Consider the following 24,712-nt stretch of genomic DNA (forward strand, 5'->3'; position numbering starts at 1 on the left):
GGTCGACAAGAGAATACATTTTTGTAAAAAGTCAGACCTAAAAAAAAATAAGTTCAAGTCTTTGCTATATGTAGAGTATTTTCAGCAGTTTATTTAAATTTCCAACTGGAAAATGAAGCTGTTATGTCGCTCTCATCAAAGCCAGACTCCGTGAAGAAAAATAGTGATTTAACGTTGCTGAACACAGGAGCAGCTGGTCTGCTGTTGCCTCGATCAGCTTCTTTGTTATTTTGTGACTTTGGTGTTTAAAAGGATTCATTTAGATTCACCAAAGTCACACAATTACACAAAGTGAGTAGCTTTTCAAAGCAGCAGTACACCAGCAGCTCCTGTGGTCAGCGAGCTAAAATGCCTGTTTTTGTCAGTGGAGTCTGGTGGCTTTGACGAGACCAAAAATGGGAAACCGAAGTGCTTCTCCGTCGCAATGTGCTGTCTGACGGAAAGTAAATCGGTGAAAATACTCAACATATAGCGCACACTTAAAATGACATCAATTTTTTTGGTGGCTAAAGTACGTTTTGCTGTTGACCCCCATTCACAGCAGTAGATTACTTAGTTTCTGTGTCCAACTGCAGCCTGCTTCTCCAAACTGTTGGGTGTGTCGACCGCCATCTACTGTTGGTAACACACTGAATACAGATAAGAACCTCATTCAAAACCCACTTCAAAGAATCTGAACCACCCCTTTAAGTTCCTCTCATCTTTGTTTATACTTCTATCTATCACGCTTATCTCTGATAACTGGAACGTGTGTGAGACGGGTCGATGACGGCTGAGTGAGCGTGAGCTGAAAACTTTGCAGCAGATGCATTTGGAGCTGATTTCACGTGCAGAGATTTCAACTGACCCAGGAACACTGCATTAACTTACATAGCCGAACCCTAACGGGCGCATAATTTCTCACGCACATTAAATGCTTGCTGATTCGCTTCATCTCTTGCTTTGACGCCTTTGTCCCTTTGACCTGTCTGTCTGCCTCTTCACCTGTTGTGTAGCCATCACCACAAGAGAAACTGTACAGAGTTGTTTGCCTCACCGTCCGTACACACTCTTTGATTGCTCACCGTCACCAGTTTCATCGTTCTCATCACCACATCACCTTCACTTTTCATTGACCCAACTCTGGCTAAGATTGTAAACTATTCTCCATTCATAAGGGTCAGTAGAATAAGGTGTTTAAAAAAAGAAATGTCTGTATCATAATTTAAATATAAAAAGTGCACTATTATAACTATTGCCTGTGATAAAAAGAACAATTATGATTGAATTGATGGTCAAAATAAAGAGAGATCCACCTTATTGTTATGGTTACAATAATAAACCCTAAATTCATGTGTGTGTCGATTTAGTTTCTGGGTTAAAATGGTGTCTGTTCATTGCAGGTGTCTGTTTATTTTACCTCGCATTAATGTTAAAATGCCATTAGTTATTGTGTTTGCTATAATATCAAATACTTTAACTATCACAACATGAACTTAAATGGTTGATACATAAAAAAAAGACCAGCACCAAAGTTCATTCTTGATCTATGGAACAGTACTTTGGCATAAAAACTGTCTGAAGGTCTACTTACAAGCTTTTTTAAGGAGCTTTTGATCACATCATGGTTTTCTCATTTTTTTATTTTTTATTTTTATTTATTGGGTTTTTTTTAGAGCTCAGTAGAAAACTCACCACCACCATAATATAAGAATGTGAGAAGTGGGTGAATGTTCCAAAAACATGTAGTTAAAACTGAGCAAATTGGCTTGATTTCTTCCAAAAAAGTGGATAGAAGGCAAAATTAGTTTTAGAAAGAAAAAAATGAATTAAAAAGATAAAGTTTAAAAAAAAAAAAAAAAGGCAAACATTTAACTTTTCCATAGCTTTTTCTCCCCTTGACATTTTTCCCTAGCTTCAAAAGAATTTTTTTTAAAGATTTTCCAGTCAGTTGTGCGCGTTTATGGGTGTGTGAAAACGTGCATGGTAAGGAAAAGGAACAGTGTGTGTGTCAAAGAGGGAAGAGAGATCTGGTGTAAGTTGGTGCCCTCTTATGTCCTGGACCACACTGGGCCCAGGTGTCGCCCATGAGCCTGACGACGACACTTTCGGCCTCCCTGCAAGACAAAGAGCAGCCGGGAAAACAGCACACCTTGTGGAGCAGAGCGGTCGACACACACCAAGTTGCTCGTTGCCCTTTTTCACATATTTTTGAAAGAACTGTTTATTTGAGGGGAGGGGTGGTGCAAAAAGGGGGAGGCATGTCAAATTATATTTTTAAGCAGTGGGGAGGGACTTATGTTTTTAATTTTGGCTTATGGGAAATTGATTCTTTTAAATGGCTGTGTTTTGTTCATATTTTAATGCTGATCTTAAATTAAGTCATTTTTTTTTTAAAAACATACCCTTGAGTTTGAAAGGCATTATCTTGAAAGGGAATTCCAACACCTTTTGGGGGCTCTAGAGGGAGCTGTGCAAAAATATGATATATTCATGTGATGTTCACTGTAGAGTCGAATTTTTGGGTCATGTAGGCACCAGGTTTTGACAAGGAAGGAGTGGGCATTTAAAAAAAATGCATAATTGAGATATTGCTTGTTATGCTCTATCAATTTTGATCTTTTTTTTGTCATGGTAGTGCAATGCTAAATCAGTAAATAAATCTAAATAAAATAAAATGCAACAAAAACAAACACTTTTGTGGCTTTTTTTTTCTTTAAGAATGACTTTATGTTCCCCCGTAATAATGCATTAAAAAGGCTGACAATAGTAACACAACGAGCCAAGCTCAACTGAAAACAAAAAAGGCATAATTAATGAAGATAAACAAAATCTGCGTCACTGGTTCACAGCATCCTTTGAATCAAACCGCTTCACTCTGACCACATCTGACCTGCAGCACCACTAAAGACTAACTACCAGCACAAAATCTTTATAATGTAGCTTGCATTGTCATGATGCTGCTTTAATAATACAGCCATAAAAATAAATACAAAACGGATTTATAGGTGGCAGTGAAATAACTGGAGTTCATTACAGTACACTTTTAACTTGAAATGCCACTGATAGCTGAAAGAAAAACTGACCTACATTACATTTTGAATATGTTTTTAAACATAAAATCAAAGTTATATCCTGGATAAGCCGGCACTGAGTATGATACCAGTTGAACAAAAATGCCAACCTATGAATTTAACAGCCATGTCATTTCACTATATGTATAAACAGCTTGGCACTCTCAGCACAGCGTTACAATCGTATTTTTGTAGAAAGCAGATTTATACATACTGAGTACATAAACACTGAGAAGTCGCAGACTTCGGAGATTTTTAAATGTGTGGTGTCACTGTTACGGCAATGTTGCATTCAGACGCTAGAAACACCTCAACAGCCCTGCATGTTTTCTCTCTTGTGCGAATGTGCCCGAACTCAAGATGCATCACGCTTTCTTATAATACGACAGATAATTACTGGCACAGAAGTGTGGCACGCTAACGGTGTCAAAACATACTGCAATTGAATTCATATTGAAATACTCCCTGCAATAAGGTGAAGTGTGAGGCATTTCTACCCCTAACGTTGACTGGTGCAATTTATATTAGACTTTTTTAAAATAATGAAAACATATCACGTTAATAACTTATATATTTTTTTTCCATTGGTTTGATAAAACTAAACAAACAAACTTTTTGATTTGTTATTCTATGGACCCTTTTCCTTCTCACACACCTATCACACAGTTAATATACACACACACACACACACACACACACACACACACACACACCAATACAGATGCATATCAGTAAAAACATCGCCTCCTTTTTATCCATTTCCCCATAAAGCTGTCCCTTTAGTGTCATCTGGCTGGCTATAAAATTCTCCCAATGCATGAGGAAAAAAACGCTGTCTTTTCTCATTTCACTGTGTAACATTTCTGCTTGCACAGCTTCCCTTCAGCATCCTTTTCTCCTGAGAAACCGCCTACAGGTTTTTCTTCACCTCTGGCTGCTTCTGCTCTCTCTTGTTGGGCTCTGTTTGGTTGGGGCTGAGCAGCCGGAGCAGGTCGTTCAGGGCTTTTCTGATCTGAGTACCAAACTTGCGAGAACCCTGAAAAGGAAGACGTAGATAAAGAATAAGGAAATAAATGTGTCTGTGAGATTAAGAAAAAAAAGAGAGAGAGAAAATGTTTGGGCCCAGAAAAAACCCATGCTGCTTTCATCAAACTCACAGTGTCTGGACACGATTTCTTGCATGAGATGTGAAAATTTAATAATTCCTCTCCCACAATGTTGTAGGAAACCCCGTAACCGTCATCAGCCACCTGAAACAGACAACATTTAAATCGATTGCTGCTTTTTTAAAGAGGAACTTGTGTTGTATGTGCAAGAAATATTCCAAAACAAATATTAAAATATTTGCTAATATACTTTTAGTGTCAAGACTTCCCAATAAACAGATAAGCAAAGTGGTAATTTCTCAAAACTCAAAATTTACCGAGAAAGCATTGTTTAAAGGTAAGAATATTCTTAAGGGCTGGTTTTTAAATCATGATTATTTGCTTAATTTCAATAGTTAATCACAATAAATCCCATTTTTGTTGCACCAATAAAATTACATTATTTTGCACTTCAGTCAACTTCAAGTCCGTATTAACAAGAAGAAACAAACCCTACCAAGGTGTCTTGATTGTCAATCAAATGAATGCAAAGAAATTTACTTTCTGATCTTAACTTGTAGATTTCTTCTGCAGTTTGACGAAGGGACAAAAAAGCAGCATGTGATTAATGCCACTGGGGAAAAAAAAGCATTATGTTTGGACCTTAATCGCAGCCCCAATTCTAAATATTGCATACACTTAAATTGATAGACTTTTTTTTTTTAAGTAGGACTTTCCTGAGTGACAAAAATATGTTTTGCTGCTGCCGCCATCCACAGCAGTACATTATTTAGCTTCCTTGCTGGTACTCCCGCCAGCTACTCCAAACTGCGCTGACCGCCTTCTACTGTGTGTAATACACTGACTGTGGATGAGTGCCTCTTAAAACACCGCTTAAAACAAATCTGAACAATCCTTTCAGTTATAATTATTATTATTATCCGTGCTCCAACCTACGTCACTGATTTTGCAAAGTGGCCGTTCCCATTAGTAACACCTGAAAAGGAGCTCAGATGTAGTCGGCCTTAAAGCCGTTTAATGACTTGGTGATTGAAGCATTGAGGACAGCACTCACCGGTCCAAAGCCTCCTCCACAGGACACGTAATCTGGGTAGTTGACTAAGTCAAACATCTCCACGTGCATTGGAGACTGACTGGTGGACAGCCGCCAGGGCTCAGACAGCACCTGAAAAACCCACAAGAAGCATTTTGCATCAGTTTGCTGCTGTGTTCATTCTTTTTCATTTTTAATTTTATTCAACCAGGTTTGTCCCACTGAGATCAAACGTGTTTTACAAAGGAGACGTGGCCAAGAACAGCAGCAACACGGAGTTTTCACAACAAATCCATTTCACTTAAAAACACATAGATTCAAGTAAAATGAAACAGTTGCACATAGACATCCCGGACTCAATATTCCCCATGGTTTTTAACTCATTCAAGGTCACCATGTGTTGAAGTTTAACAGAATTTTGCAGGTTTCTCTCTGCTGTGCGTGCAGAGAAACTAAAAGCTTTTTCAGTTCTGACTTTTGGCTCAAGATTCAAAAAGTCCAGAGAACAGAGATTATAATTCCCATATTTCATATTCACAGCTGGATTTGTCGATTTTTCTCAGGCAGTTTAAAGTTTCCTGATCTTAACACAGGGACAAGCATGTTTTGTTTTTCCTGCATTTATGACAGGTTGCAGCTGACAAAGTTGTTCTTGTACTCTAGCAAATGCAAACTGAAGATACTCATGACAGTATCATCAGCGTAGAGATAAACACTCATGCTGAACTGGATAGTCTGACAGAAATACAAAAAAAAAAAAGACAAAAGAAAGAAACAAACCTCTTTCAAGAAAGGAGACTCCACTCCGAGGTATTTGGACACCACGTAGAGGCAAAAGAGGTGTCTGTCGATGCCAGCTCCGGTCATAGCCATGCGGCACAGATTCTGGTGCTTTTCTGCCGCTTCGTGGAACAAACGCCTGCACACGTCTGTTGCCTGGTGGAGAATGGACACATTAAAAATAGATTATGTATGATTCATCGAAGAAAATTATCAGCTCTACGTTATAATTTGCAAAACTATACATTTTCATCAAAGAACCTTAAATCATCCGCTTTGAGTTACTATTATATTCTCCACATAAAGTGTCCTCAAACGCTGTACAAAAATGATGAAAATCAAGAAAGTTGCCATGGTCACACCTCTCCACCCTCCAGCGCTCTGATCATAGCAGAGCTCTCATTGGTACATGAGCGAACTGTCTCAGTCCTGCCCTCCTTGAACAGACGGGTCATGGAGGCTTCGTACGTCAGACACAATCTCCCCTGGTCCTGGAACACAAAAACAAAACTCTCATGTAACAGATAATAACGACAGTCACAAGTCCAGTGTTGAAATGTAGTTTAGTCCAACACACACACACACACACACACACACACGGCTCTTCGGTGGGGGGGCTCACCCTGTAGTAGGCTAACTGAAGAGCCATCTGAATGAAGGCATCTGGGCTGACTCGACACTTTTTGACCTTTCCTTTGCCGAAGTCTTGGAACTGAAAAACGTGCATGTCCACATCGTCAGCCAGGGCCTGGGCCACGGCCAGAGACTGGGAGATCTGCTCCTCACACTGAGACAGACACAACCAAACAGCCAACATCATCAACACCGAGATATCTGGAATCATCGCACTGTGGTTTCAAACTTATGAGGCGATGAGTTACAAATAATGGGAGTTTGGAGTAATTGTGATCTTTAGCCACAAGGAAAATGTAAATTATTATGTTTTAATACACAAATCACTTCAAAGGGAAGCAAGGGAGAAAGGGATGAGACAGACAAATTAAGGAATGGGAGGGAAAGTGGTAAAAAAAAAAAAAAAAGAAAAAAAGTTTTTTCCTTAAAGCATATTGTAGGTTCTGCTTTTCCGGTTGTGTACATGTTACAAATATATACATTTCATAATTCTCAAAATTTTGATTGCTTGCTTGTTTTTATTAAATGCATTTATTATTATTTTAAAAACTTAAGTATATTTTACGCTATAATGCTGTAAATATCGGATACTTAAAGACTTTACTCAAGTAAAACTCTTAACTGGTGACTTTTACATCTACCAAAGTCATTTTCTGGTATCATATCTGTACTTTTACTCCAGTATGGCTTTCAGGTATTACATCCACTGTCCTAACGTGATTTTATTGTGATCAGTCTTCAGCACAGGTTTCTGTGAATAAATGGCTAACGGAGCCAAAGACAGAGCGGCTGTACCTGGTTAGTCACACAACATAGAGGACAGAGTTCACAAACACTTGAACTGAAGGAGGAGCAAGGGAACTAAAGGGAACATGTGAACGGATCACTAACTTCAGGTGGGATTTCCCAGCTCAGCTTCTGTGGTCGTGGTAGTGATGAATCCACTTCTCCTTTGCAGTGACCCTCGGCGTTGTAACCGAGCTGGAAAACATCATTGGACAGCTGAACCTGGAAACACAATAATTCCAGTTAATGACCTCTCAGAACCGCACGACAACAGTGTGGAACCGACTTTTCTTTCAGGTTCCTTACCTGCCATAAGTGTGCCAACACAGGTGCATCAGCCCACGAGTGCTCTGCATTGAAGCCTGATTTTCCATTCTTGTAGAAAATAACCTGTAAGGACTTGTCATACCACCTGCATAACAAAATTAAAAAAAAAAAAAAAGTTAAAGGGGACCTGTGAAGACTGAGACATACTTTCCTCATTAAATGTCCACGGACAGCTGCGGTCTCGTGGACGGGGATATATTTATAGTACAATTGAAGGTCCATGTTGGCCCCCAGGGGGACACAGGAGGTCAAAATAAACAATGCTGCTGGGTCTAGAGTGAATGTCGGTCAAATATCCAACTTAAAACGTTGCTGTGGTGAGGCGGCTGGCTTAAAGGGATAGTTCACCCCAAAATGAAAATTCAGTAATTATCTACTCCCTCTCATGCCAAAGTTTTATAGTCCAAAAAAACACTGCCGGAGGTTCATGGGGAAAAAGGTGTTCTCATCTCCCAAACAATTGAGGCAAATACTGACCAGAATTCAAACATTAAAACGTTGCATGTAGTCTGAAGGTCCTTGTGTAGGAGCTGTGTTCACGTACGCATGCTCGTGCAAGACCAAACAAGAGCTTGCAGCATCTGCACGCCAGTGTTTATATCGTACCTAGAAGCCTCCCGCAAACACAGTAGTTTTAAATCTGACAACAACACTTGGTGCTAGCTAATTAGAGGTCTTTTTCTGTGTGTGTGGGAGGCTTCTGCGAGCTCTTATTTGTCTTGCGCAAGCATGCGCACCTGAACACAGCTTCCACACAAGGAGCTAACGGCTTCAACAAGGCTAAAAACGTGACGCCAGTGATGTTTTTCAAAACAACTTGGCATGTCGGGGCTTCAGGTCACTTGGATTATTTTATTAATGATTTTTCATGGTAGGAAGTGCAGCTATACTGTCATTCCCAGGCTGCAATGACTGTGCAAAGAGACGAGGTGCAGAAGACACATAAACGCTGACCAATCAGAGCAGTCTGGGCTTTTCGGGAGGGAGGCTTAAAGAGACAGGTGCTAATATGGAGCATCTCAGACAGAGATTTTTTTTTTTTTTTTTTTTTTACCATTAAAGCATGTAAACATGTTCTAGTAGAAACCCAAAATACAAATATGAACTGATTGTAAAATTATAATAATTAATAAATGATTAATAATTAATAAACTTGTCACCTGTTGTAACATTTCCCATGCAACAAGGATTTGGCGTAACGATCTAAACTATCTGCCGGGTCATCTCCTTTCACGCAATGTTCCTCATCGTCCAGGACCACAAAGAAGGCGCCTTTCTCAATGCAGTCCAGGGAGCGTTTATTGACTCCACTGCAGAAATACTTCGTCCTGGCTTTTGCCCATGGGATTCTGGGAAACAGAAGACAATGATGGCATTACATTAACAATGCAGTGCTATGTGTGGTCTATGTGATTTAAGCAGCGGTAGCTCATCAAACTGACCTGTCTCCAGCTGTCAGGGCTCCCAGTTTTTCCTCTCCTTTGGAAGGAGGTGAAGGGTCATCAAGGATCCTCTGAATCTGGAATTCAATCTCTCTGGGCGACAGGAGTCGACCGCCGTGATACATCTTAAGGCGGAAGTAGCGACCGTTGTGGTAAACCGCGATGTAATCACTGTCCTGCCAATGTTGCACAATATCTTTGCACATAAAAGAAAGAGGGATAAACGTAAATATTTAAATAAATATATGTCAAAGGCATGGCATAGAAACACAAATATGTCACAGAGGATGCACATAAATTGTGTGTGCCTTGTGCTTTGAATAATGTCTGTCCTGTTGACATGGGTTTTTCCTCAGATTCCTCACAAATTGTTTTTTTGTTGGGATTGCAGCACCATCAGTCAGACAACTTTACAGCTGCCTCAAATGAGTAGTTTGTTTGTGTGTTTGTGCTACTGTGAGACTTTAGTTAATTAAAGGGTCCAGTCAAGGCAACAGAAGACCAGCAGCTTAAGTCTTCTGGGAGGTAAAATCACAGTTTTTGTCAAAGGAGTCTGGTGGCTTTGATCTAAACTGCCTCACAAGAATGAGAGGGATGAGGTCAAAGAGACCTTTTCCTTTTACCTATGACCAGCAAAATCTAATATACTCATCACAGAGTCCAAGTGAATGCTTGTGTCAAATTTGAACAAATTCCCCTCAGGTGTTCTTGAAATATCGCGTTCACAAGAATGTGCTGGACACATGGACGGAAAACCCAATAACATATTGCTTCCGTCCTCAGCTATCACCAGCATGGAGGTTTAAAAAACACTTAAATTTCCCTTTAAGGACTATTTAACAAATGGCAGACACACTGAAGGAGGCATGCCTGAATGAAGCTCAGTGGTGCAATACTGAAGGACAGGATGCATTTTGTGTTTCTTTTCATTGTGGTTTTTGAAATGTTAACAGGGTGACTTCAATTCTTAAAGAAACATAATGAAAATGTCGATTACATTTCTATTGTTTCTATGTTGGTTTGACATTCAAGGATCTAAAACTAGGATGGGGCCAGTTTTGTATAAAGTATAAATACTACCTGTTAGTGTCCCAGGGATTCGACAAGTGTCAAACATCCGCTCATACTGATAGGAACAGCAAGGAACTGCAGACCTCAACAACAACTGAGCAGGATAAAGGAGGATAGGCCAGTGTGAAAAAGAAATGGGGAAAAAGAGAGGAAACAAAAAAAGGATGATAGAAACCAAATAAAGGAGTGTTGGGATAAAATAGAAATAGGACCAAAGAGGAGAAGAGGGAGAAGATAAGAAAAAAAATGTGTGGGCAGAAAAAAATAGACATTAGTTAGAGACAGACTGTTTCCAGAAACCCAGACAGACCTGAGATGAGAGCAGCAGGCAAGAGGAGACAGATGAGAGATGACAGGATGGCCTTGTACAGCAGACATACTATGACTCAGTGAATCCCGCCACCTTGTTTATTGAGACCACACACTCATGCATACACACACACACACACACACACACACACACACACACACACACACACAGACACACACAGTCTTTCACACAGTTTTCTATCCAATGCTTAAACTCCAGAGAGGGCTCAAACACCTTCAGTATGCCTCATCATCTCTGAAACAGTGGTGTGTTGGCATTGCTCACTTTGCTACCTGCTGCTCATGTTCAGACAATGTCATGTATCATATATCAGCACTGTGATGCCACAGTGTGTGCGTGTGTGTGTGTCTCTTTACCGGCCTCCTCTCCAGGAGTGCGTGTGGTGTTGAATGTTCTCTCACACTGAGCTGAACACAGAGGGACTACAGTGCCTGGTATACGGGTCTGGGAAATGGACAGGAGAAGACGAAGGCAAGGGCACAGGGACAAGAAGGAGGAGAGCAGTGGAGGGAATGTAGAATATAACAAAAGAAGGAAGTTTTTTTTTCATAGTGAAAGGAAGCAAGGGAAGTAAATTAAGAGAAATCAAAGCGAAAGAGGTTGAAAGAAGTACAAAGGAAAGGGGGGAGAGATGAGCATGGTATGAGAACACGAGGGAAAGTCTTCATATAAAAATGAAAACTTAAATGAACAGAGATCCACACTCTGTCTACTATTATCAGTCAAGACACTCGAACAATGATGAATGGATGTTACTCACACAGTCACGACACAGAGAAATATCACAAAATATGTTGCCATGGCAAAGAGACATGAATAATGAATGCCTCCATGTAGAAAGGGCAGCTAGGGTTGACTGGCAGTTAAACTCACAGGCTGAAGCTCTTCTTTGTTGAGTTTGCGGCGGTACTGGAAGAATCCGTAGATGCTGTTGCCCGCCCCGCCGCCGCCTGAATGGGTGTGGGTGTCACATACATGTAGTCCTGAGGAGAAAACGCACAGAGACAGGAAGTCAGTGACTGTCATCCACACAAAATGATCCGTAAGCACACCTGGGATTACACAATTAAAAAATTGATGAATTAGTTGTTTTTTTTATAAGTCTTATCTTTAAAAAAAAGTCACATTCATATCAGAATATGTTTGAGGTTGTATGCATAAATACATGAGCTCTGTCAACAGTCAGTCATCAGTCATTTTCTGTAACCGCTTGTCCTCGTAAGGGTCGCGGGGGGCTGGAGCCAATCCCAGCTGTCATCGGGCGGAAGGCGGGGTACACCCTGGACAGTTCGCCAGACTATCGCAGGGCCAACACATATGAGGATTACACACTCACAATCACACTAAGGGCAATTTAGAGTCATCAATTAACCTGAGCTGCATGTCTTTGGACCGTGGGAGGAAGCCGGAGACCCCGGAAAAACGCGGACAAGAACATGCAAACTCCACACAGAAGGGCCCCTGCCCGGACCGAACCCCGTTCCAACGGGATTGAACCAGGGACCCTCTTGTTGTGAGGCAACAGTGCTGCTCTGTCAACAATGAATATAAATTGTTGGTTTTTGATAGAAAGTAAAAATATTCTAATTGTCGTAGTCTAACAAGCAGTGACATAATTAATCCATTATTTTTTCTCCTCTTACAGCAAAATCACGGCCACAAATCATTTACAGAATGAATTCATGAATATCTCAAAGTCCATACACAGAATAAAGTAACCTGCAAGTCTTGGTACAATCAACATAAGGGTCATTCCATGCCAGTCCAACCAAAATTCAAGAATTTTCCTGGTTCAAGTCATGGGGAAAAAAAAAAAAAGTAAAAATGTCTATTGCATTGCAAAATCCTAAAGCTCTACTCAAAATACGTATCTTTGTTATGATTTCTGGAAGTTTGTCCCTTTTTATTAATTTTTTTTTATATAATAAAAATAATAATACCAGCAGTAAAACGATTATATCCATTATTTTTCTCTTTTTATGGCAAACACATGGCCACAAATTATTCACAGAAGGAATCTGTAAATATCTTAAAGGTCATAAAAAGGAAAAAGGTTACCTTTAAGTCCTCAAAGAATCCATAGAGGCTTGGGTTGAAATTTGTACTGAACATCCGAGAAACTGTAATGATAGTTTGCCCCATGTATTTTTCTTTTAAAAGTTATTTATACGTACACAGTACAAATTTCAACCCAATCCAGTGAAAAGTAAGATATTTATTTTTAACTTTAAAAAGTCATACGTAAACAAGTATTAAAAGTAGAGCTATAGCATTTTCAAGGTCCCATAAATTTAATAGAAAAAAATGGATGACATGAACTGGGAGGTTCTCGGTGAGTTGGTATGGAATGACCAAAGTCCAGCATCAAACAGAGTCAATCCAAAGTGAGAACTTCAGCAGGTCAGACCAGAAATTTCTTAACCAAAAAAAGATTTTCATACCATGCCATAATAGTTACTGTTGACCATTATTGGGCTCCGTCCACGTAGATAGACATACTCCTCCCACCAGTCGCTAACGCTAACCTGAAAAATGAAAACACACAAAGACACAATAAAATCTTTGTGAGAGAGCTAATATTGCAGTCGACTGGCAGTCACTCACATATTCAGACAGGATAAATAATTTAAACCACAGAACCTCAAAGAAATACATAATTAATAGAATTTTAAATTTCCTTTGGCCTGCTTTGCTTTGGACATTTACGTGACGCTTAAAGTAGCCTCTCTTAACCAGAGCACTGAGGTCAACCCACTTACGTAGTTGGTGGCCCAGAGAGCTTTGAGCTTGAGGTACCACTGCAGGCGGTTGCCGACGCCGCTCTCAAACTCTGCCGCCAGCTTGGTCATACGTTCGTACTCTGAGTCATCCATCAGTGGACGCACAGATTCCAAGTGCTAAACAAGAGATGTGCAAAAGAGGAGAATAATAAGCATCATGAGGCAGAAATGACATAAACAATAAGATTACATAGTCCATTAAAGACAGAAACTGAGAAAAAAATTACTAAATCAATAAATCAACTTAAATTTATGTCCCTGGTTGCTGATGGGAAACCAGTTCTGCTGCTACAACACCATTTGTCTTTTCCATGCTCTCTCCTCTTATGTGTAAAATATATCTCAGTCTAAAAGGGTTTACAGATATCTTGCATTTTTATACATTTCTCAACCAGCTCGCAGCCAGACAAAACAATCAGACACTAACGAAGGGAATTTGGTGCAACAGAGGCAGAAACTGATGAACATGAGAAAGTGGTCCATCTGTTTCATGGTAAGTAATCAGCGTGCTGTCATTTCCTCTGCTTCGTGTGACGTCTCACCCTCTTGACCGTGTCCTTGATGGCAGGCACAGGCAGGTTTGGCAACGAACCCTGGTAGCTGTAGAGCAGAGGCTTCCTGCCAGAGAAGATCCGCACCAGCGCCTGGCGAATAAAACACAAGCATTCAAAAACAAACACACTTAAAATATTAAAGGGACTACATACATAGGACTAATTATTTTTGTAGTTTACTTTCATTAGTTGTGTAGAATATAACTTATTAAATAAATAAGATATAAAATATATTCAAAACTATCTTCTCTTATTTATCTCTTCACTTACAGTACAGTTAATATTGTTTTCTTTCTTTCTTGAGAATAAACTATGTTGCTAACTGGCCACTAAAAACAATGTAAACCTTTAATACTAATAAAATACTAACCGTATTTTTAACAACAGCATCTAAAAGTGTCACTATTTAGTGACCAAAAGATCACAGGATGTCTACAGGCTTCACACACATTTTGAAAGACCTTTATAAGATAATTTGAACCCAAATTTAAGACTGATTTTTGGACAAATTATCTTTTTCTTATTCAAGGAAGGTAACTATAAATAGTATGCATGTAGCTGTGTGCAGAGGTAAGTTTTATGTAGGATGATTATTAGTTTGGTAAAATTGCATTTTTAGCAAAAGTTAAGTGCAAGTGTAAAGTAGAAAGACGGTTCAGTGGGAGGTCTTAAGATTTGTAGCATCAGAAATATCTACATTCACACAGAAGAGCTCAACTCATTTTGACAAAAAGAAATTAAAGGGACGAATTACATTTGATAAAATGTTTGCAACAACTGCGACAAGACAATTTAATGACTTATGGGCATAATGTTCATGAATTTGAATTGAAGACATTTACGGACTTGAAGGACCTGCAGACACCCTGGATCAAAGACTTTGAAGACAAAGAAAGGTATAGTTAGTCCACAGTAACAAGTGGAAAAGGTGTGACACAACACTCACCACCCAGACTTTGGTGGTGTGGGACATCTTGCCGTGCTTCTCGAACATCCAGCCGTGGTAGGAGAGAAGCTGCTTGAGGCACAGGCGCATGGTGAAGATGAGCAGGAGCCACAGCATGGTGCTGAAGAGAACTGCTGACACCAGTGCCTGGCACTGGGTGCTCATAGACTGGCTGGAAATGGTGGGAGAAGATGGACAGGTGGATAGAGGGGAAAAAGAACAGTGAGTGACAAAAATACAATAAAAAATTTAACTAGAGACAAGAGTAACAATGATGACTGAGTGGGAAAACTACTTTTTAAACTTTTAAATTAAAAGAACTAGCTGTTTCACAGTGCTAATATCAAGCTGTGTGAGCTAAATCCCTTAAAGGTCCCATATCACGCAAATCTTTAGGCTCATACTTTTTTTGGGGGGGTTACTTGCTTTGATGCTAGAAAATTGTAAGAATGATGAAAAAGGAAAAATACACACACACACATATATATATATATATATATATATATATATATATATATATTACTGTAGACTATGAAAAAGGAAGAACAGGAAGGGGCAAACGATTCATACAGTAAACCCATCTCTCTGTGACAGGGAAAATTTAGTGTCTGCAGGGCTGTCTGGTGAATCAAAGGATTAATTGTTAACCATTTCATGGAGTCACAAGATGTGTTACCTGACTGGCAGGTGCTCCTGTATCTTGGCTATGAGTCCCATGGAGGGGTCGGAGCGCGTGTACATAGTAGCCAGGATTGCTATGACCACAAAAAGCCAGGAGGAAGGACTGGCAGGATACACCCCTGTTAACACACTGTTCTGTTAACGTGAGAGAAGAGAGATTGATTTGAGATCCCATTCTTCCTGTTAACAATCAGTACATGGACATGCACACTGATTCTGCAATGATCACATCAAAGTAATACATCTAAATGCTCCAAGTCTTGACTTATTTGAGCTTTCATGAATTTGCAGTTAATTTAGGGATTTTGCAGCAGATGCGACTTGGTATTAAATGTCTACACATCAAACATCATTTTAATTCTGATCCACTTCTTCCTGAAAACTGATGAGTGATGCAAGTGAGGATCAAACACAGAAATGAGGATACCCGCATGCAAAAAGTGTGTCATTATGTGCGGCATTCATTATTGATTGATGATGAAGTCGACACATTACGGCAGGAAAAAACCCTCACTGACAGCACGCTCTCTTTTTCAGGAGCTCCCTGCATACAGGCTTATACAACCCAAACCAAAACACAACATTTCAAATTAACAATGATGATGATGCAATAAAATAACAATTGTTACAAGACTACATTTAAAGATAACACTGTTGCATTCAGCGTGTTTACATGCAAAAAATATTCTAATTTTAGCCCATATTCCTAAAAGACAATATTCCTACTAAGCTGTTTACATGACTAATGAAAATGAAAATTCCATTAATATTCCAATTAACATACAGTTGAAAAGTGGAAAGCGATAAATTGTCAACGTTTCAATTTTTGCGAAGACAAGCCTTCAGTTTTCCTCTGAGCTTAGCAATTATCCGCAGACGAGTGACACTAAACAACATCAACATACACACAACTTTAAAGAGAGAAGAAAAAATATGTTCACTGAAAAGGTAAAGCAATTTGGCAATCATTTTAGAAAGTTAGATTTTATTTGTTTTAAAATTAGAGCAACCAATAGTTTCTGTCAACTAGCTTTACTTGATTTTGACTGTTGCTAGGAAATTCATTCGTCACAGATTATCTACATTCTTCATGAAAAAAAAAAAAAAAAAAAACGCAGCTCAAATACAGGTTTAAATTGCAGGGTAGTAGTTACATTACTTGATACACAGTACACAGTTACATTACTTGTTCCGCCCTCTACCATTTCCATCATTACTGTGGACAGTAATGACTACTGTAAAATCACTCAGTTACTGCAAAATTACTGCTTTGCTGCAGACAGCTAGCACTGGACCTCATAAAGCAAATAGTTCTCTTCCTGCTTTTGTTGCACAATGTTTGACACACTCCCCTTTGTGCCATAAATAGACCCTTCATTTTCCCAGGAAATCGTGCTGGCAGAAGGCAGAAATGCGTAGTGAACGCTAGGCTAATAGCAAACCAAGGAACCAGGCTAATGCAGTTTTTTCATTGTGCAATCTACATGAAATTCAGAATGAAATGTTTAAACACAAAAGTTCTAGAGGCTTTAAAGTTTGGTGCAGTCGAACTTAAACTTAAACCATGAATGAATCGGGTTTAAAAGTTAATTCTTGTCGGTGCAATCCAGTTGGCACACTGAATCCATTCAGTGTGCCGACTTCAGTCACTGTTTGCTTTTACATGGACAGCCCAACAGAACAGAATAAATAATAAAGAAGGACAAAAAAGACCAAAAGCAGTAATAACAAGGAGGAGACAAACATGATTATTATAGGCAGTTTTGGGACATGGACACGGGCATGATAGCCAGAGTGGAGGTACCTTGATTCCGATAATACGCTTCTTCCAGGAGCGAACACCTGAGAGGTAGATCTCAGTGAGGGCCTGGTGGGACAGCTGCTGCACATCAATGCCCTCTGGGGTGACGGTGAACTGGAAGGCCACGGCCTGGTGGGCCTCCGCCATGATGACTGTGCATGACGTAAAGGAGAGAGAAGAAGAGGAAAACTCAACTCAATTCAATTTTAAATAGTCAGCCAACAACCTCAAGGCAGGTAGGCATGTGTGTTAAACACAAACTGTTTAATCTCAAACACTTTAGTCAAACACAAGAATACTAAATGAACATGTGAAATAACTGGTCTCAGGTGAAAATTTAAATCATGCGCAAACAATTGCATTCTTAGGCAACAAACATTTGTGAACATTTAAAAAGCGATGGACAAATACACTTGTTTAAATGCCTGCAAATATGTAAGATTAGCATACAGGCAAATGCACATATGGCCCAATGTCGCTACATGTTCTTCTTAAATCAAGAAATTATGGACAGCTTCATCTTTTGGAACAAAAACTTCTGTCAGAGCACTAAGATTACTGTCTTTCTTTCACAGCTGTTGAGAAATTCAAGGTATGAGGTAGCTCTATTAGTCATTTTGTTAAAACTACATTTAAAAAAAAGAAATTAAAATTTGTCCTTAAATCCTGCTTCATCTTTTAAAGTCGAAGGAGGAGTTCAGGATTCTCACAGCCTGGTGAAAGAAGCTGCTCCGTGGTCTGGTGGTATGGCAGCGGACACTTCTGCATCTTTTCCCAGATGGCAGCAGGTTGAACAGACTGTGGCTGCTGTCTTTCAGTATCCTTTAGAGTCTGAGCAGACATCTCACTTCACCGAGGACGCTGATGCTCTGTAGATAGGAACCAGTGATGTTCTGGTAGTTTTAATCATCCGATGTAGAGCCTTCCTGTCCTGGGCCGTGCAAGAACCATGCGAGTGTGTGATGTTCCCAATCCTCTGCAGATGTTAACCAGGATCTTGCTCTGGAAGTTAGCCTTCCTAAGTTTTCGAAGGAAGTGGAGCCTTTTCTGTGGTGGTGGTGGTGATGTGTGATGACCAAGACAGGTTTTCAGCTATGGTAATTCCAAGGAACCTATAGCTGTTCACCTGCTCCAAATCTGCTCCACTGACGTAGACAGGGGGTGTGTCTTTGCCGCCTCCTTTCTAAAATCAACAATCAGCTCCTTGGTTTTGCTGACGTTGAGCAGGAGGTTGTCCTCTGTGCACCGCTCTGCAAGACTGTTGATTTCCTCCCCGTATGTACGCTCGTCGTTATAATACGGCCAGGGTTGGAAATAAGCACCAGCCAAATGCTGGTAAAATATGCAAGTGGCTGCTAAATTTGCTTCACTCATCAGCCACAAAAACAATGGCCACCAGCCACAGTGGCAGGTGGATGAAAAAATTAATTTCCAACCCAGAATACAGCCGATGATGATGGTGTTGTCCGCATTCATTACTGCTCGCTTTTGGAGTTTGTGGTTTAAAAAAAAAAAAAAAACCCATAACACTCCACTGAGCCCTCAACTGTCACATTTAGGTAACCGGCAGGCAGATTAGGACACAATTGCATGAAAGCTATAAAAGAAAGAAAAATACACAAAAAGACCAGTGCAAACAGCCAACAGCAACATGATGCGTCACAATTCATAGGTGCGACTGCTCTGCAGCAGCTGATGGGAAACTGAGCCCTGAAGGTGGTAGCAAGAGCTGTGAAGGGACTTACAGATGATTCATCAAACTGATGAAGAATTACAAAAATTGTATATGTATTACTTTGCAAAATACATTCATCTTATGCATGAGGGTTTTTAAGAGAAGCTCAAAAAGAGACACATTATTTATGAGTCCTTTCAAATGCAAAGTCAGCTTGAACTGAAAGTTTGATGGCAAAGCGCTGACTGGCTGCTGATATCATTGGGTACATTTGTTTAAGGCAATAACTGCTTCTCGTCACACAGTGAATTGATTTTCCTCCACAAATAGGCTATGGATAATGCCCTGAGGTGGAGTCCCTCTGACACTGGACAGCACCCCTGTGGATGCTACGTCTGCTCTGACTGCCAGTGTCTAAAAAATGCGAAAAAACACACGCAATTCCCTTAGAGAGCTTAATCTGTATCGACTGTGTAGTAATCCTGAGCATCTCTGCAACTCTGAGTCACAATTTCCTTGGAACGCATGACTTACGGCTGTTATAAAAAAAGACTGCCAGACAATGATACAGCTTAACAATGATATTTTAATTAAGCAGCAAATATAGTATAATTTGATAGAGTCATTAATTAGGGGAACTGGCTATAAATAGTTAATTCTGTGAAAAAAATGTTTTCTGAAGAACTGACATAACCCTGATTTTTAACTTGGACTAAACCGCCACTAAACAAGTTTGCATTTTGATTTTTGGAAAAAATCCAGACAGAGAGCCGGTGGATCAATGTGAGACAGTGGGTCCAAAACAGGAAGAGGACAGGGAGAGACGGGGTCAGTATAAACTAGGTGACAGATGACACTCCTCTGTGGCGTTTAGATCTCCAGAAACGTAAAAGCAAAATGTGCAAAATACCATAAGAACACCCAAATAACTGAACAGATAGTAACATTTAGAGAGTTTCTGACACTTCGTCTTGAATTTTGAGCTCTGAAGTACTGTTTTATGTTATTTTATGTTTAAATCTGCCAAAAAAAAACCAAATATATTTGCACAATCCAAACATGTGACAAACAATACTATTAGTCAAGGTTGTATGCTGGCCACTGTGGACAGAAGCTGATATCACTATCACATAAAGCAGATTTGAGTGAATATTGTTTAAGTTAATCTACACCATGTGTCCTTTTTTCTGAGAGTTGGATGTCAAAATGTCCTTCCCAGTGCTAACTTATCATCCAAGATACTTTTCTGGGTTACCCCGTATCTTATGCTCTCTTCTTGAATGAAACTGTGAACCTGTCCTAAACTAAAGGTCCAGTGTGTAAGATTTTGGGGGATATATTGGCAGAAATAGAATACAATATAATGAGTATGTTTTTTTTTGTGTGTTTAATCACCTGAAAATAACAACTGCTGTGTTTTTGTTTCCTTAAAATGACTTCTTCATATCTACGTACAAAGCGGATCCTCGTCTGTGGAGATCACCATGTTGTTGACAGAGCCACGTGCATTTTGGCATCGGCCGCCGTCGGTCTCTGACACACTTGGCACATGAGAGAAGTTTCAGGTGGTTGCAATCTGCAAACTTAGCTGCTAGATACCAATCAGTTCTAGTCACTAGACTAGACACTCGAGATGTGGGCATGATTGTTTTGATTCTCACCTCTCCTCAAGTGACATTGGTTACACAACCAGGATGTGAACGTAACCAACATTAGGTTAATTTTTAATAATTTGCAAATTTACTATACATCTATGAGGCAATCATGGACTCTCTCTTAGATAAACAAAACCCCATTTGAACTCAGCAGTAAACATGCAGCACTACCTGAGCTGACCTAACCCTAACATTAGATAAAAATGTATGGAAAAATTCCATCTCCGTTTAAATTACATCAAACTTTATGATAGTTTAGGATCTACTTGGTTTTCATCTTGTCTCGTAAAAAAAACCCTAATGACTTTGTTTTTGGGAGCAATATATAAAAAAGTTATCTATCTTTTGTACTGCAAAATCTGACAAGTTGATTTTGCTTTTAAAAAAAAACAAGGAAACCAATTGTCTTGAAAATGTTAGTAAATATAACCATTAATCTTAATTTATGTTGTTAATTGTTAGGTTTACTTAAAATTTAATAATGTACAGCACTGTGTGAAGTTTAAGTTGTCCAATCTTTCGAAGTTTTAGCAACTTCCGTAAGTCAAGTTTACTGAGCTACACTGAATATCTGTATTAAATATCTGTATTGGCTGGTTGCATACTAGTGAAGCATATTACTATATTTTTAAACATGTTAGAAAAACAGAACTCTCAAATCTCCTATTTTCATAATTGGCAGAATCCTCTTTAAGTTAAGTCGGACTAACCTGGTTTACTGAATTTGGCCACACTTGGAAAGAAGGTAATTTCACTGGTCATTTTTACATTGCAAAAACGTCACAAAATTATGTAAATAAAATAAATTTCACGTCAACTTAAAACTTAAACAATTAAAATTTAGATTTTATATTTTCTTTACTTTTTTTTTATGGAAATCAGTTATCAAGATTATTTTAAATGAGATCAACTTGTGTGATTTCACAGTGTGATGGAGGGATGCAAGGGTGCCCACTAGTGTATCAGTCCAAGCTTGCATGGATTGAGTGCATAATTATTTTTGAGTGGTAAAGCCCTTTACACCCAGGCATTTTAACTTGACAGACCTTCAAAGCCACCATAAACCACAGCCTCAGTTATCGTCAGTGTGTTTTATGAGGCAGGTCTGGGAAGAGCTGTGCATGTTTCAATGTTTCACAGACAGAAAACCTTTGACTGGCTACTGTGTAAACTCTACAGACAAACATTAGTAAAGGCATGCACTGTATCATTAACTGTGCGTATGCGGCAAAGCAAACAACTTTTTGTTGAGCAAATAACGTTAACTGTCAAGGCGACCCTCCAGCGCTTTCAGTCAAGTCAGCTCAAATAGAGCAGACAGGAAGTGTGAAAAGGGGGTTGTTACAACTTGCTTGCAATTACAGCTTAGTACAAAAAACGCAGTTTATTTGTGAACACAAAGTAGAATTTGTTTCACCAGAGGTGACAGTGATATTAATTGTTTTTACGCATCAATCTCGTAGTATTATTATATCTGAAAACGCCACATTCATGTTAGCTTTGATGAACGACTCTGAAGTCCGTTTCCAATGGTTGCTTCCCATTCAGCAGTTGAGGGGAGAGTTAAGGGAAATGTGTAATGTTCAGGATTGGACCTCCTACTGTGGTGAAAGCATGTTTTAAGTTTTAAGTATAGCTTCAACGTTGTCTGTAACCCATTTTCAGATTTGTGAAACCTTTATGCCAAAAAAAAGGGAGGTTTCACTGAAATTTTCACATGTAGACCACACTGGACCAGGTCCTCATCAAAAACCACAATATTTAGGCAGGTCGAATCTAGACTAGATTAATCCAGAGATGTGAACCCTATATTCTATTAATGAAAATGCCAAATATGGAGATTTCACAGCGTTTTTTCTACACGTAGACCACATTGAACCAAGTCCACTAATATACATGTTTCAAATCTTGACTAGATTATCCCAGAGAGACTAACGATTATTTACAACACAATTTCAGATTTATGAAACCTATATTCTATTGATAGGAAATGCCAAAAATTGAGACTCCACTAGCACAGACCACACTGAACCAGGTCTCTCTCACTATATTTAGTTGGTCCAAATCTTGACTTTATTATCTCAGAGAGGCTAAAGATTATTTACAACACAATTTCAGATTTTTGCAATTTATAGTCCATTTGTGAAATGGAGATTTCACTGCACATAGAGGAAATTCCACTATACTTAGATGGGTCAATCAATCTTTAGCCTCCGTGGGATATTCCAGTCCAGATTTGACTCGCTTAAGTGTAGTTGTTTTCAAGAGAGACCTGATCCAATGTGGTCTACATGAGGAAAAATGCAGTGAAATCCCCCTTTTTTGCATTTTACACAAATAACATAATAGTTTCACAAATTTGAAAGTGGGTTTCAGACAACGTTGAGTCTTTACTTTAAACGCCTAAGAGGCTTTTAAAACAGAAGGAGGTGCATTAAAGCCTAAAATCCTTCGTCTAGCATTGCTAATTACATTCTCCTTAACTCTCCCCCTTAACTGCTGAATCGGAAGCTACGAAACGAAAACTAACTTCAGCCTCGCCTATTATGTTAATTATGTGGAAAGCCAAGAGATGCACGCTAACGCTAGCTAACGCTTGTAACTACTGTAGGTGTGAAAATTAACGCTAGCAGTTGCTATTGTTTGCTAGCCGAGCGTCCAGCCCATTATGATGTTAGCTAAACACTAACGGCAGTTGACGGGGCTCCCTTTCGCTTTCGGAGAGATGCTACTGTTTGGGTCTTCACTGCAACGCACCAAAACATTGCCACAGCCCTGTTAGCTTACCTGTTGTTGTTCAGGAAATTTCACGGACACAGGGTATCAACAAAACGACAGTTAACTTCTGACGACGTCCAGGTGCCCGCTGTCTGTCGCTGTGGTGTCTGTTATGTCGGCCCTGTCCTCTCCTCCAGCAGCACCGTACTAACGTTTACAGCTGGTGCTGCCTTCACTGACCGTCGGGAATGTGGTAATCACGAAGTGGCAGCGAGTTGTTTGCCGCCCGCGCTGTGTTTAAGGACACAGAGAAGCCCGTGTAAACATGTCAGAGTAATCCGACAGTTTGGAATTTATGTGACTTTCTGTGTGAGATCAATTTGTTTGATCGTCTGACTGTCGGTTGTTTTGGATAAAATTTATTAACAAATCTGTTTTTTTTCTTTTAGCCTTTATTTTACAGGAAAGATTAATAAAGAAAGAAAAATAAATCAAGTAAATAAATACATACATACATAAACTCATGCGTTTAAATGCTGATAGAAATGTTAAATATTTCATTTCAGCGTGGAAATGTTATTTACCAGAGTATTTATTCTGCCTTTTTTTGTACTTTTTTTATTTTTAGATTAAAATATATATATAATACATAATTGTATACTCATTTGACATAAGTTTTTATGATTGAAATATTTGCTTTTGCTTCATATTTTTAATGTTTTGTGAGTGTGAGGGAAATGTGTCATTTTGGCTAGACACTTTCCATTTAAGTCTGTGTGTGTGAACTGTTTTGAAAACCTTTGCGTGGACAAATCTGTTCAAGCAAATGAGTCAAACTGTAATGGGAGGACTTTAGATGATAACTGATGTGATGTTACACGCTTGTACAGTAGGTGGCGGTATGCACCTTTAAGTTGTTTGCGATGTGCCAGTAAACTGGGAAAAGAAGAAGAGGACAGCAGTAAAGATGTAAAATGACCTGCAGCCTGACCAGCTAAGTCAAAATGCCTCACCAAAAATCCCCAAAAGATAAGCTAGGGTGCAGAGAGAACTAGAAAATGAAAGAAGCACAGAGACAAAGGCCCAAAAGATGTGAAGAAGGACCAGGTAAGACAGGTGGAGCTGCAGGTGAGGTGTAGACAGGCTGATGTTAGCAAATAAGCCCTGCTGTTGTAGGCTTAGTTTTAAAGCTAGTTAGCTGACACAGATATCACGTTATATTAGATGGCCTAAGGCATGCATTGGTACCAACCAAGTTATGCTATCTTGTCTAGAAAGGGGCCAAAGTTATGCTTTATGAGGGGGGGAGAGTGGCATTAGGGACTGTTTGGTTATTTATC

General features: G+C 39.3%; 1 protein-coding gene across 1 annotated transcript; it reads right to left on the reverse strand.

Moving 5' to 3' along the window:
- Window positions 1-2,680: 2,680 nt before the first annotated feature.
- On the reverse strand, window positions 2,681-23,601 carry LOC121958481 (carnitine O-palmitoyltransferase 1, liver isoform-like). Its single transcript, XM_042507426.1, is given in 20 exon segments — window positions 2,681-4,089; window positions 4,211-4,303; window positions 5,214-5,324; window positions 5,973-6,128; window positions 6,335-6,463; window positions 6,595-6,759; window positions 7,497-7,613; window positions 7,698-7,803; window positions 8,879-9,067; window positions 9,161-9,356; window positions 10,919-11,006; window positions 11,436-11,501; window positions 11,504-11,545; window positions 13,004-13,076; window positions 13,314-13,459; window positions 13,885-13,986; window positions 14,843-15,014; window positions 15,519-15,658; window positions 17,328-17,476; window positions 23,442-23,601. Coding segments are annotated over 19 exon segments (2,361 nt in total). The 5' UTR covers window positions 17,472-17,476; window positions 23,442-23,601; the 3' UTR covers window positions 2,681-3,963.
- Between the last annotated feature and the right edge of the window lie 1,111 nt (window positions 23,602-24,712).

Source organism: Plectropomus leopardus, chromosome 19 (assembly GCF_008729295.1).
Source record: "Plectropomus leopardus isolate mb chromosome 19, YSFRI_Pleo_2.0, whole genome shotgun sequence".
Classification (NCBI taxonomy): domain Eukaryota; kingdom Metazoa; phylum Chordata; class Actinopteri; order Perciformes; family Serranidae; genus Plectropomus; species Plectropomus leopardus.